The sequence below is a fragment of the Mesocricetus auratus genome, unplaced genomic scaffold (assembly GCF_017639785.1).
Source record: "Mesocricetus auratus isolate SY011 unplaced genomic scaffold, BCM_Maur_2.0 Super-Scaffold_100676, whole genome shotgun sequence".
In the NCBI taxonomy this organism is placed as follows: Eukaryota; Metazoa; Chordata; class Mammalia; order Rodentia; family Cricetidae; genus Mesocricetus; species Mesocricetus auratus.
In genome coordinates, this window is record NW_024429266.1 from 131,495,536 (window position 1) to 131,509,909 (window position 14,374).

Here is a 14,374-nt window from a genome sequence, read left to right on the forward strand (position 1 = left end):
GTTGTATTTAGCAATAGGTAGATAGATATGTAGATGATTGATAGACAGATATACAGACAGATGTAACAAACCCTAATGGAAAATAGTCCTTTAACTTGAAAAAGATTGAAAAGAGTATATGGGAGGATTTGGAGCAAGAAGAGGAAAGGGAGACATATCATAAGTACATTATAATCTCAAAAAATAAGTAATACTTAACCAAGGGAGTCTGCCTCTTCTTCAATCAGCCACTAAATGAAGTTTCTGTTTCCCAGACTCTCTGGACATAGGATTGTAGGCTGGCACTACCCACATCTATGTCTAAAATCCATATATGAGAGAGTACATGCCATGTTTCTCTTTTTGTGACTGGGTTACCTCACTCAGGATGGTTTCTTCTAGTGTCATCCATTTGCCTGCGAATCTCATGATTCCATTATTTTTTTCTGCTGAATAGTACTCCATTGTGTAGATGTACCACATTTTCTCTATCCACTCTTCGAGTGAGGGACATCTAGGTTGCTTCCAAGTACTGGCTATTACAAATAAAGCTGCTATGAACATAATGGAACAGACATCTTTGTTGTATGAATGGGCATATTTTGGATATATGCCTAAGAGTGGAGGCAGACTCCCTTGGTTAAGTACTGAGCTGAATTCAAGAAAGCCAGTAACAGAGAGGGAGGACTGATGATCAAAGGGATTAAGACTGGGCTGGTTTCACCCCCAGAAACAGCTGACCAGACAAAGGTTAACTCTTGGATCCCAGGCATCAGCCTGGGAATCCAGCATGGGACTGATCAAGACCCCCTGAATCTGGGTGTCAGTGAGAAGGCCTAGGGAATCTATTGAGCCTTGGGAACAGATCAGTACCCATCCCAAGTATACACACGGACTTTGGACACCCATAGAACAATGTGAGGTGCACTCTCACCCTGAACACTTGGGGAAGGGTCTAGGCCCTGCCCTATATGAAATGACAGACTATGGACACCCCCATGGAGGGCCTCACCCTCCCTGGGGGAATGAGGGGATAATGGGGGGGTTGGGGGGAGGGCACGGGAGGAGGGGAGGGAATGGGAGAGGAACTTGGAACTGACTTGTGAAGCAACCTCGTTTCTTATCTAAATTTAAACTGGAAAATAAAATAAAAAAAGAACTCAAGAAGCAAGAAAAAAATAGGTAATAAAGACTTGAAAAATATTATGACTATAATAATTGGCCTATTAGTTGCATGTGACTTTATATATTGTAATACAGCTTACTTATATTTTTATTTGACAAGATGTCATATTTTTGAAGTTAAAAAAATTTAGGCAAGATCTCTAAAAAATAAGATGAGTAAAACAAATTAATTTTCAGTCAACTTGACAAACTCCTAAAGCTCAAATTTTTGCCATCTTTCTCCTCAGTGTGTGTGTGTGTGTGTGTGTGTGTGTGTAAGAATGACCCATATCTATCACCTTTCACAAAAGTAACTTCAAATGCATCAAAGGCCTAAATTAAAAGCCTGAAGCTTATCCAGGTGGTGGCACATGTCTCTAATCCCAGCACTCAGGAGGTAGAGACAGGTAGATCTCTAACAGAGAATTAAAATATAGGGAAAATAAAGAGCTCAAAGAACAAAGAGTAAAAAATACAACAAGCAAACCCAAATAGCTCAGTCAAAAATTAGCTTTGTGATATGAACAGAGTGTTCTCAAAAGTAAAAATAAAAATGACTAAGGAATATCTTTAAATGTTACCATTTCTAGCAATTAGAGAAGTGCAAATCAAAACAACTTTGAGATTTCATCTTACCACAGGCAGAGTGGCAAAGATCAACAAATAAATGGAAAAAGAAAAACCCTGACTGAGGTTTCAGAACCAGAAAGGTAAATATGGTATAAATTCCCTTATAAGGGGATACTAGCTGTTGAGTAAATTATGACCAAACTGTAATCTGTAGACCCAGAGATTATAGGTAAAGAGGAGGGGTGGAGGATATCAGGGATCTCCCAGTATGGGGGATATAGAAAAGACTTAGAGGTGGACCAAGGGTGGTTCAGAAATGGGGGAGGCAATTACTGGGGAGACAGAATGGAGGGAATAGTACAAGGAGAGATGGCTGTAATGGGAGTGGGCATTTAGGGGTTGTGTGGAAGCCTAGAATTGTAGAAACTTCCTGCAAGCTATGAATGTGATCCCAGTGAGGGCTCCTAGCAATAGAGGATACAAGTCTCCACTGGCCATCTCTTGTAGTCAAATGAATCTTCCAGTGGCAGGAATAAGTTGCTTTCAATGGAGTTCCTGGACAAGAAGAGCCCCTTGAAAATTCACAAACAATGTAGGCTGTTGGTAAGACAAAAGTTTGCTCTCTGAAAACTGACTGTGGGAGTCCATTATGGAGGATAAAACAGACAGAACACATTGAACATGAAGAATTCAGGCTGGTGCCTACACAACCCTCACACTTAAGTTCTATTCTCTTTGATGTGGGAAGGTACTTAGCAGGCGACAAAATGTGGTGGATTGAAAGAAAATGACCCCCGAAAGGAAGTGGCACTATAAGAAGTGTGGGCTTTAACCGCAGGAATGACACCAACTGGAATTAAGGCTACCTTAATATGCCTTCCCATGATGGCGAGAACAATGACTGCCTTCCTTATATGGCATCCTAGAACTCTCATCCAGTGTCTGATTAAGACCAAGGCAGACACCCACAGCTGTGAACCGAATTGAACTCCTGGAATCCACTTGCAAAGAGGAGTGATGACCAAGGGGATCAGGATCAAACTGGTGAGGCCCACAGGGGCAGCTGACCTAAACAAGGGGCATCACATGGACCCCAGACTGATGATTGGCGGGCCAGCATGGGACTGATCCAGACATCCTCCCACCGAACCTTGGTGACAGAGAGGAGGCCTTGGCAATCTGTGGGACCTTGCAGAGTGGAACAGTAAATACAGAGGCATACAGAGGGACTCTGGGAGCACATGCCACGTGTAGGGATGCTCTCTCAGCCTGGACACACTGGGTAGAACCTGGAACATTCCTGGGATGATGTGATGGACTCTGGAAATCCCTCATGGAGGCCCTTGCCCTCCCTGGGGAGGGCAGGGAGGATTCAGTAGGGGTGAGAGGTTGGAAGGATTGTGGGGTGGAGGAGGAGAGGAGGGAGAGGGAACAGAAAGTGACATGCGTACAAAGTTAAATAAAAATATGGGGAAAAAAAGAAGTGTGGCCTTATTGGAGGAATTGTGTCACTGTTGGAAGAGCCTTTATAGTCTCTTTTGCTCAAATTTCACTCACTTTCACTTTCAGTCAACTTTCAAATATTTCTGCCTGCACACAGCCATGCTCCTGGTTAGGATGATATGGACGGAACATCTGAAATTGTAAGAAAGCCACTCAAATTAAATATAATCTTTATAAGAGCTGGCATGGCCATGGCATCGTTTCACAACAATAAAAACCCTAACTGAGATTCCAGTGCCTGGGGATTGCCTGGGAATTGCCATAGAGCTTCCCATGCCAGCAGCAGCCAAGCACCCCAGAACCCAGGTCTTCTCTTCCACCATTGAGACCAGGGGCCAGCAGGTCCAGTGGCAGTACCAAGTAAAACAGGCCCTGTATCCAGGCCTGCATTCCAGTGCCTGGGGATAGCCTGAGGACTGCCAGATAGCTTCCCATCCTGGCGGGAGCCAAATACCCCAGATCCCAGGTCTGCCCTTCCACCAACAGGACCAGGGGAATAGGTGGGAGACTATGCACCACAGATTCCTGGGCTTCTTCTCCACCCATGGGACCAGAACTAGGATGAGTAATAGAAGATTTACCAGAGTATTGGACGTGCTTTCACACACCAAAAGGGAAAGCTGGGCCCCTAATCACCAGACAAGTAAGGGACTCTTTCTCCACCCACTAGAAGAAGAGATGGAAAAGAGACAAAACAAAAACACACTCGTCAACAGAAAAACAAATATGACACTGCCAGATTCTAGAGACTCCACACCAGCAAGACTCCAACATTCCAAAGCAAATGAAGCAGAAGAGAATGACCTTAAAAACAACTTCATGAAAATGATAGAGGCCCTAAAAGAGGATGTAGGAAAATCCCTCAAAGAAATGGAAGACAAAACAAACCAAAAAATGAAAGAAATGGAAGAAAAAACAAACCAAAAAATACAAGAACTGGAAGAAAAAGCAAACCAAAAATTGCAAGATGGAAGAAAAAAAACCAAAAAATTCATAAAATGCAACAAATGGCTGAATAGATAAATTGAAAATTGCAAGAAACAATTCAAACAGTACAAGAGTTGAAAACTGAAATAGAGGCAATAAAAAAACACAAACTGAAGAAAGGCTGGAAATAGAAAAGCTGGGCAAACTGTCAGGAACTACAAATACAAGCACACCAGCAGAATACAAGAGATGGAAGAGAGAATCTCAGGTGTTGAAGATACACTAAGAGAAATGGATTTATCATCCAAAGAAAATCTTAAGAACATGACCTCAAAGGGGCAGAAAACATATTCAACAAAATCACAGAAGAAAACTTTCCCAACCTAAGAAAAGACATGCCAATAAAGGTACAAGAAGCTAACAAAGCACCAAATACAGTGGATCACAAAAAAGTCCCCTTGCCACATAATAATCAAAACCCCAAATATACAGAACAATGAAAGAATATTAAGAGCGCTAAGGAAAAAAGCCAAGTAACATATAAAATTAAACCTATCAGAATTACACCTGACTTCTCCGTGGAAACTCTGAAAGCCAGAAGGTCCTGGATAGATATTCTACCCATACTAAGAGACCATGGATGCCAGCCCAGACTACTATACCCAGCAAAGCTCTCAATCACTATAGCTGGAGAAAAAAAGATATTCCTGAACAAAACTAGATTCAAGCAATACATATCCACTAACCCAGCCCTACAGAAACTTCTTGAAGGAAAACTCCAACCCAAGGAAGTTAACTACAATCAGAAAAACATAGGCAATAGATAATCCTAATTTACCAACATCCAAAAGAAAAAAGGGGTGGAATTCCACACATAATTCCAACAATAACAACCATTCCAAATCAAAGAAGAATGAGCAATCAATGGTCATTAATATCCCTTAACATTAATGGTCTTAACTCTCCCATAAAAAGACACAGGCTAACAGAATGGATCTGAAGACAGAACCTATCCTTCTACTGCATTCAAGAAACATACCTCAACCTCAAAGACAGATATTACCTGAGAGTTAAAGGTTGGGAAAAGATTTTCCAATCAAATGGAACCAAGAAACAAGAAGGGCTACCAATCCTAATATCTAACAAATTAGACTTTAAAATATCATCAATCAAAAGGGAAGAAGGAGGATATTACATACTCATCACAGGTGAAATCCACCAAGATGAAGTTTCAGTTCCCCAAATACAAAGGCATACACCTTCGTAAAACAAATATTACTAAAACTTAATAAATGGGACCTCCTGAAACTGTGAAGCTTTTGTAAGGCAAAGAACACAGTCCACAAGACAAAAAGGCAGCCACCAGAATGGGAAAAGATATTCACTAAACTCACATCTAACAGAGGGCTGATCTCCAAAATTTACAAAGAACTCAAGAAGCAATTCTCCAAAACAACAAAGGATCCAATTAAAAAGTGGGCTGCAGAACTAAATAGAGAATTCTCAATAGAGGAGTCTAAAATGGCTAAGAGGCACTTGAGAAAGTGCTCAACAAACGTAGCCATCAGGGAATTGCAAATAAAAACAACACTGAGATACCATCTCACTCCTGTCAGAATGGCTAAAATCAAAAACACCAAGGACGATTTATGCTGGGGAGGTGGTGGTAAAAGGGAAACATGCCTCCAATGCTTGTGGGAGTGCCAACTTGTACAGCCACTTTGGAAATCAGTATGGATATTCCTTAGAAAAATGGGAATAAACCTACCACAAGACCCAGCAACTCCACTCTTAGGCATATATCCAAAAGATGCCCGTTCATACAACAAGGATGTCTGTTCCTCTATGTTCATAGCTGCATTATTTGTAATAGCCAGAATGTGGAAGCACCCTAGATGCCCCTCAACCGAAGAGTGGATACAGAAAATGTGGTACATTTACAAAATGATGTACTATTCAGCAGAAAAAAAATTGGAATCCTGAAATTTGCAGACAAATGGATGGCACTAGAAGAAACGATCCTGAGTGAGGTAATCCAGTCACAAAAAGAGAAACATGGCATGTACTCTCTCATATATGGATTTTACATATAGATCTGGGGAGTGCCAGCCTACAAGCCCATGGCCAGAGTGTCTGGGAAACAGCACCTTCATTCAGTGGCTGATGGAAGTAGAGGCAGACTCCCACGGCTAAGCACTGAGCTGAACTCAAGGAATCCAGTGGCAGACAGGGAGGACTGATGAGCAAAGTGGTTAAGACTGGGCTGGTTTAACCCCCAGAAACAGCTGACCTGACAAGGGTTAGCTCTTGAATCACAAACTGATGCCTGGGAATCCAGCATGGGACTGATCAAGAACCCCTGAATGTGGGTGTCAGTGAGGAGGCCTAGGAAATCCATTGAGCCTTGGTTAGTTGACCAGTATTTATCCTGGGTATGCAAATGGACTTTGGGCTCCCATCCAACAATGAGAGATGCACTCTCACCCTGGACTCTTGGGTGAGGGTCTAGGTCCTTCCCTGGATGAAATGACAGACTATGGACACCCCCGTGGAGTGCCTCACCCTCCTTTGGTAAGTTAGGGGATATTGGGAGGTTGGTGGGAGGGTGTGGGAGGATGGGAGGGCAAGGGAGAGGGACATGGCAATGACATGTGAAGCAACCTTGTTTCTAATTTAAATTTATGTTTAAAAATAAAAAAATAAAAAAATTAAACACAAAAATACCCTGAGACACCAACCCAGACAGAAATCTTTTGACCTACAAACTGTCCTGTCTGTATAATATGCTAGGAAATGGTGGTGCATAATGTGGAGGAGAAGCCAGCCAAGGATCTATGAGGAAGCAGCTGCAGATGCCTATAGCAGTGACCAACGTAAAAAATCAAGTTAAAATGGAGAATAATTAGAGAGAGAATAATTGGTACAGGTAATTTTAAGTGTCCCCACTTTCTTGAATGGAGGGACTCCCAGTCAGTAACAAATATGAAAGGTTGACACAAGCAATGAGTCAAAACATAAAGGAATATCCATGTAACAATTGTTCATCTTCTCCAAAAGTCCCATTGACAACCACACTATCTAGGCTGTGACTAACAACTAAATGGCCACTAGAGACAAAGTAAGACGTGACTAATCAGTGGTCTTTAGAAGTCATCCTCATCCACACTAGGTGAAAATTTCTAAGACAAGTCAACCAGTACCTCAGGTAATTCATCCTCTCAGAGGCACACTAAAGGTGTCCTTTGTTTGGATTCAGGGCTCTAGATTAACACTGCATACTTGAAGCCCGGCGATGGTGGCACATGCCTTTAATCCCAGAACTTGGGAGGCAGAGGCAAGCGGATCTCTATGAGTTCGAGGCAAGGCTGGAACAGTCTCCAAAACGTGGGAGGGTGGGAGGGAAAGGGATAGTGACGTGGAATTGACATGTTAAGCAACCTTTTCTCTAATTTAAATTTAAAAATAAAAAGAAAAGAAAAGCTAATGAGTTTGAGACAGATGAGCATCTGTGATGGACACAAGGATGCAGATCAGAAGCTAAGCAGTAAATCACCTGCAGGAGGCTACAATTACCTTAGTATCCAAAACCACACAAAGACACACCCAAGATAGGGAATTACAGACCAATATCCTTCATGAACATTGACACAAAATACTCAATAAAATACTCGCAAAACAGATCCAAGAAAATGTCAGACAAATCATATACCATGATCAAGTAGGCTTCATCCCAGGGATGCAGGTATGGTTCAACATATGAAAATCCATCGATGTAATCCATGATAGAAACAAACTGAGAAACAAAAATCACATGATCATCTCACCAGATGCAGAAAAAGCCTTTGACAGAATCCAACACCCCTTCATGATAAAGGTCTTGGAGAGATCTGGGATAACAGGGACATACTTAAACATAATAAAAGCTATATACAGCAAACCAACAGCCAACACCACCCTAAATGGAGAGAAACTCAATGAGATTCCTCTGAAATCAGGAATAATACAAGGCTGTCCACTCTCTCCATATCTCTTCAATATTGTTCTTGAAGTTCGTGCTAGAGCAATAAGACCACTCTAAGGTCCCATAAATTGTGAGGCCTATTCTCTGACACCCAGTTTAGGTTTTTTTGTGTGTCTGGATCAGTCCCAGTCTGGTCTTTCATTCATCATTCTGGGGTCCATGAGTTCCCCCTTGTTTAGATCAGCTGCCTCTCTGGGTTTCGTCAGTGTGGTCTTGATTCCTTTGCTCAACACTCCTCTGTGCAACTGGGTTCCAGGAGTTCAGTTCAGTTTTTAGCTGTGGGTATCTGCCTCTGCTTCAGTCAGCCACTCAATGAGGTTTCTAGGATGGTATAAGAAGGTAGTTGTCTATCTCATTATCAGGGGAGGGCATTTAAGGTAGCCTTAATGTCAGTTGGTGACATTTTGTAGATGTGTGAAGATCTCACTAATGCCAGATTTCTCCTCCAACTTATAATGGCTCCCTCTATTATGGAATTCTCATCCTTCTCTCCTCTACTCTTTCCCTGGTTCAACCTTCCTGCTCTCCCATGTCCTCCTTTCCCCTCTTCTCCCCATATCTTTCTCCCAAATCACTCTCCTCTCCCCTCCTCCCTGCTCCCAATCCAATTAGGAATTCTTCTCCCATAACCCTTCTCCAGGTTACCATGCATATCTCTCTTATGGTCCTTCCCTGCTTCCCAGACACTCTGGTGGTGGGATTGAAGGCTGGCAATCCCCTGCTCCATGTCTAAAATCCATATATGTGTGAGTACATACCATGCTTTCTTTTTGTGACTGGGTTACCTCACTCAGGATGGTTTCTTTGAGTGCCATCTATTTCCTGCAAGTTTCAAGCTTCCAGGTTCTGACTATTACAAAAATGCTGCCAAGAACACAGTTGGGCAGGTATCCTTATTGTATGAATGCACATCTTTTGGGTATATGCCTAAGAGTGGAATTGCTGGATATTGTGGTAGGCTAATTTACATTTTCCTGAGGCATCTCCATACTGATTTCCACAATGGCTGCAAAAGTTGGCATTCCCACCAGCACTGAAGGAATATTCCCCTTTCTCTATATCCTCTCCAGCATAAATTGTTGTCAGTAGTTTTGATTTTAGCCATTCTGACAGGAGTTTGATGGAATCTCTGAGTTGATTTCATTTTCATTTCCCTGACTGCTATGTATGTTGAGCACTTTCTCAAGTGTCTCTCAACCATTTTAGACTCCTCTACTGAGAATTATTTATTTAGTTCTGTACCCCTCATTTTAATTGGATCCTTTGGTGTTTTGGAGACCTGATTCTTGTGTTCTTTGTAAATTTTGGAGATCAGCTCTCTGTCTGATGTGGGGTTGGTGAATATCTTTTCCCATTCTGTGAACTGTATTTTTGTCTTGTTGACTGTGCCTTTTGCCTAATAGAAGTTTCTCAGTTTCAGGTGGTCCCATGTTGATCTCAGTCCTGTGCTACTGGTGTTGTGTTTAGGAAGTGGTCTCCTAAACCAATTCATTCAAGAGTAGTTCCCACTTTCTCTTCTAAGAGGATCAATGTGGCTGGGTCGGTGTTGGGGTCTTTGATCCATTTGAACTTAAGTTGTTCCAGCACCTTTTGTTGAAGATGCTTCCTTTTTACAATTGTATAGTTTTAGCTTCTTTGTCAAAGATCAGGTGTTCAAAGATGTGTGGTTTAATATCAGGGTCTTTGATTAAAATCCATTGGTCTACCTGTCTGTTTTTGTGCCAATACCAAGCTGTTTTTCAGAACTATAGCTCTATAATAGACCTTGAAGTCATGGATGGTGATGCCTCGTGAATTTCCTTTATTGTCTAGGGTTGTTTTGGCTATGCAGGATCTTTTGTTTTCCATATAAATTTGAGGATTGTCCTTTCAATGTCTGTGAATCATTTTGGTCATTTATTGATAGGGATTGCATTGACTCTATATATTGCTTTTACCAGTTTTACTATGTTGATCCTATCTATCCAAGAGCATGGGAGACCTTTCCATTTTCTAGTATCTTCTTAAATTCCTTTATTTGAAGACTCAAAGCTCAGTTATACAGGTCTTTCACTGGTTTGTTTAGAATTACTCCAAGGTATATTATGTTGTTGGTGGCTGTTGTAAATGGTGATGTTTGTCTGATTTCTTTCTCATCCACTTTATTGTATGTATATAGTAGGGCTACTGATTTTTCTGAGTTAATTTTGTATTCTGCAGCTTGGCTTACAGTGCTTATAGGCTGCAGGATTTAATTGGTAGAATTCCTGGGGTCGTTTACATAGACTATCATATCATTTTCAAATAGTGAAAATTTGACTTCTTATTTTACAATTTTTATCCCCTTGGTCTCCTTTAGTGAGAGTACATCACTATTTATTCCTGGCATAAATATGGACTCTGGAAGCCCATTCCACATGGAGGGATGCTCTCTCAGCCTGTACACACAGAGGAGCACCTAGGCCCTGCCTGGGATTATATGACAGACTCTGAAAATCCCTCATGTAAGGCCTTACCCTCCCTGGGGAGCTAAAGGAAGATGGAGTGGGATAGGGGTTGGGAGGAATGGGGACAGGGGAGGAGGGAAAGGAAAGGAAACTGAGAGTAACATGTATAAAAAGTTAAAGAAATTAAAGAAAGTGAGAATAATTAGCTGTCATCATAATCTCCTTCCTTTATAGGTCTGCATAATGATGACATCAGAGGATCAGGAATATAGGTTTGGCAGATCACACTGGAAATCATCTGGGAAGCCCTCAGCAGTAATGATATCATGGGGTCTGGCATCCATCAGCTCTACACACTGAACCAAGCTTCATTTTTTCCTGTGGGAAAAAAACCACAAACATGCCCTTGACCCACATTAAACATGATTGGGTCCTTTACAACACAGACTGAGGGTATAATTCCCCCTTATTTACTTTTTTTGATCTTGTGTTTTCAAATCTCCATGGGCACATTAATTGTATTCTCCATTTGAACTATCACTTGTTTACAGGTGCTGTGAATTGTCTAGGGGAACTAGCAACAAAACGGCCCTTAAGAATTTCACTAAGGGACCCAAGATTCCCATTACACAATTTTAATAGGGCTGTAGCCACTGAATATCTCCCAATAATTTTTGAAAAATCATTAAAAATTTGTAAGCTATCTTCTCTAATTCAGCTTGTAAAGCTCCCACTAGATGACAGGCAGCATTAGCATTTTCACAGATACCTGGCTGGACAGGGCTAAATGGAATGGCAGCTAATGGTCTCATTACCTCCTGCCAAATCCTTCATTGATCTCCATTCTCCAGACCTCTCCCCAACCATTAAAAATCAAGAATTCCAGGGGGAACTAGAAGGCATGATATGACCATTACCCAGCTGTTCCTAAACTAACTGTTGGGCACCCTGCACCCTCTCCTCTGCTAAATGATATTGAACCACCCATACAGACTCCCTGGGATCAAGGGCCATGCTGCCTCCTGACACTCCCCACAGACTGGCTTCAAATAGCAGTCATGGGAGGGGCAACCCACCAAACTTTCCAGTCTCCTCTGCTCCTGGCTCTGAGGTATGGTGGTAGCATGGGCCAGACATAGCCAGGGAAGGAGGGAAGGTGCCACCCAAGTACTTAGGACAGGCACAGGGTCCAGGTTTGAGCAACAGCTGGCCAGGCTTACTGAGAGGGTCAGGGGGAGGCCACAACTTCACTTCCCTGATTCCCAGTACAGCCCAGAGATAGCTCCAGTGTGAGGGAGGAAGATTTACAAAATCAAAAAATTCTAAAAATTTCTGGACTTGCTACAGCGTTACACAAGTTCCTATGGACTTAAAACATACCCAAGTATACTAGATATTGGTGGTGCATGCCTTTAATCCCAACACCCTGGAGGCAAAGGTAAGCAGATCTCTGTGAGTTGGAGGCCAGCCTGGTCTACAGAGCAAGTTCCAGAACAGCCTCAAAAGCAGCACAGAGAAACCCTGACTACTCTTTTTCTGTTTCTCCAGTTATACACATTTTTAATTTCAGAGTTTTCTGACCACACTTCACATTTCTCTGAGCACTCACATTTCATCTTTCTCATATACCAGCATCCATCACTTCACTCTCTATGTCCAAGCCCTAGCATCTGGGGTGCCAGCTGCAGTAACCTTGCTTTCAGGGGCATCTGTGTGGGTACACACTGAGGGGTCAACTGTCAATCCATGCTGGTTAGTTTGGACCCTTCTTGGAAGGAGGCATGTGGATTGTGGAAAGAAATAAGCAAGACACAAGAGATAGAGTTAGGACGGCACACAATGAACACCAGGATCAGTCCCAAGATTATGACTCAAAGCTCTTATAAACCCCAAACAATAGGGGACAGCAAAAGACTTCATTACCAAGATACAAGAAACAAGTAAGTGTATTTACCTTCTCAATACCCAAAACATCAAGTAACCACACCCTAAACCAAATATCCTGTTTTCAAGGTGAGACATTCATTAACTACAAGTTAGTCCAGATATCCTGATGTTAAGGCAAGACACAAAATAAGCATTCTGTGGTTCAACCTTGAAGCATCCACAATAGGCTCACACTCTCTGACTGTATGTCAAGATGGAACAGAGCCAGGTCTATTGGCACTGACAAACAACTTAAAGTATTCTGAACTCCTAAAACATGAAGCATCACATGTGTTCTTAGAAGGATGCAAACAGTTACACAAAGATGGAGGTGTAACTATCTAAAGTGTAATAAAAATTTAAAAATTAATGAAAAGTAAAATAAAAGTCTTAGAAAATGGTCACCGGTAACTAAGAAAGCAATCCAAGGGTCTAGAAAAAGCAGGAAACACATTTTCCTAGAGCTTCCAAGTCGAAATATAATTGGCCATCAACATCACTTCAGACCATAGTAGCTTCTGTGAGACACCAGAATCCAGAACTATAGAAAGATAAATCCCTCATGTTCAAGCAATAGTTTGTATTTGTTACAGAAGGAATAGAAGGATAATGCTGAGTTCTTTTTGCACTTTTGTATTAAAGTGTTTCATACCAAAAGACATGAGAAATTGAACCCATTATTTTCTCTGGGCTCTGCAAACATTTTCATGAGTGTTTCATGAGAGTCCATACTCTCAGGCAGAAGAGGGAAGTGTGCAGGCCCAGGGCTGTGTGTGGTGCAAGCAACTGCTGAGACTCTCAGGGGAGGTTTTTGATACAGGCTGAAGCACTGTGAGAGGAGTACTATAATAATTCTGACAGAAATAATCTGCCATGTCTTCCGCCTGGACACTGCTGATGGTGAGAGTGAAATCTGTCCCAGACCCACTGCCTATGAAGCGATCAGGGATACCAGTGTGTCTAGTGGATGCATGGTAGATCAGCAGTTTAGGAGACTGCCCTGGTTTCTGCTGGTACCAGGCCAAGTAGTTTGTACTACCAGATAAAAGACTCTGACTGGACTTGCAGCTGATGGGGACCTTCTCTCCTACTGACACAGCCAGGGAAGAAGGAGACTGGGTCATCACAATATCTGCACAGGCACCTGCAGTCAGGAAAAACCAATAATCATGTATAAATTTAAAAAAGAATTTAATACATATAAATTTGTCATTTAATGTCCTTGTAGTGCCATGTTGCCAAAGTACTAAGGCATAAAAAATATTACACCCTGGAACACATTGTAAATTTCTTATATACAAAGAAGTGACTCTGAAAAACATTCTAATACTTTTCTCACCAGATATCCAGAGCAGAAGAGACATGAGGACCCGGGTGTGTGACTCCATATTGCTTCCCCTGTCTGTCTGATGATGCTCAGTTCTCACTATCCAGGCCTGACTTATAAACTGCAAGAAGCTGGGCTTGGTTGGAGGGGCACATGCAAAGCAGTCAGCAAATACAAAAGGTGGTGCCTGAGCAGTAGCTGTGAGGGTGACTGGGGTTAATCATCAGGCAAATGTACCATCACAGAAAGCATGAGGTATCACTGGAAGATGTTGTCTTCCAACTAGGCAACAGATATCTACTAGATTCCCTAATATAACCTTTGATTAAAATACAGGACATATGTAAATCAGGTGACCTTTGCAGAAACATTGACAGTGCTAGAGAAACATGTTCAACCGAATTACTACAACATATTAGGTAATGTAGAGTTAAGAAAAAGTGCAACAAAAAGGTAGGATGTACAGAAGAAAAGAGGCATGCCAAAAAAGAGAGAATTCATGCAAATTTTTCTCATTATCTCCCACCTCCA

General features: G+C 41.8%; 1 gene segment (V, D, J or C); it reads right to left on the minus strand.

The window, feature by feature from the left end:
- Nucleotides 1-13,250: 13,250 nt before the first annotated feature.
- Nucleotides 13,251-13,995, minus strand: LOC101841361. The segment is given in 2 exon segments: nt 13,251-13,660; nt 13,856-13,995. Coding segments are annotated over 2 exon segments (459 nt in total).
- Between the last annotated feature and the right edge of the window lie 379 nt (nt 13,996-14,374).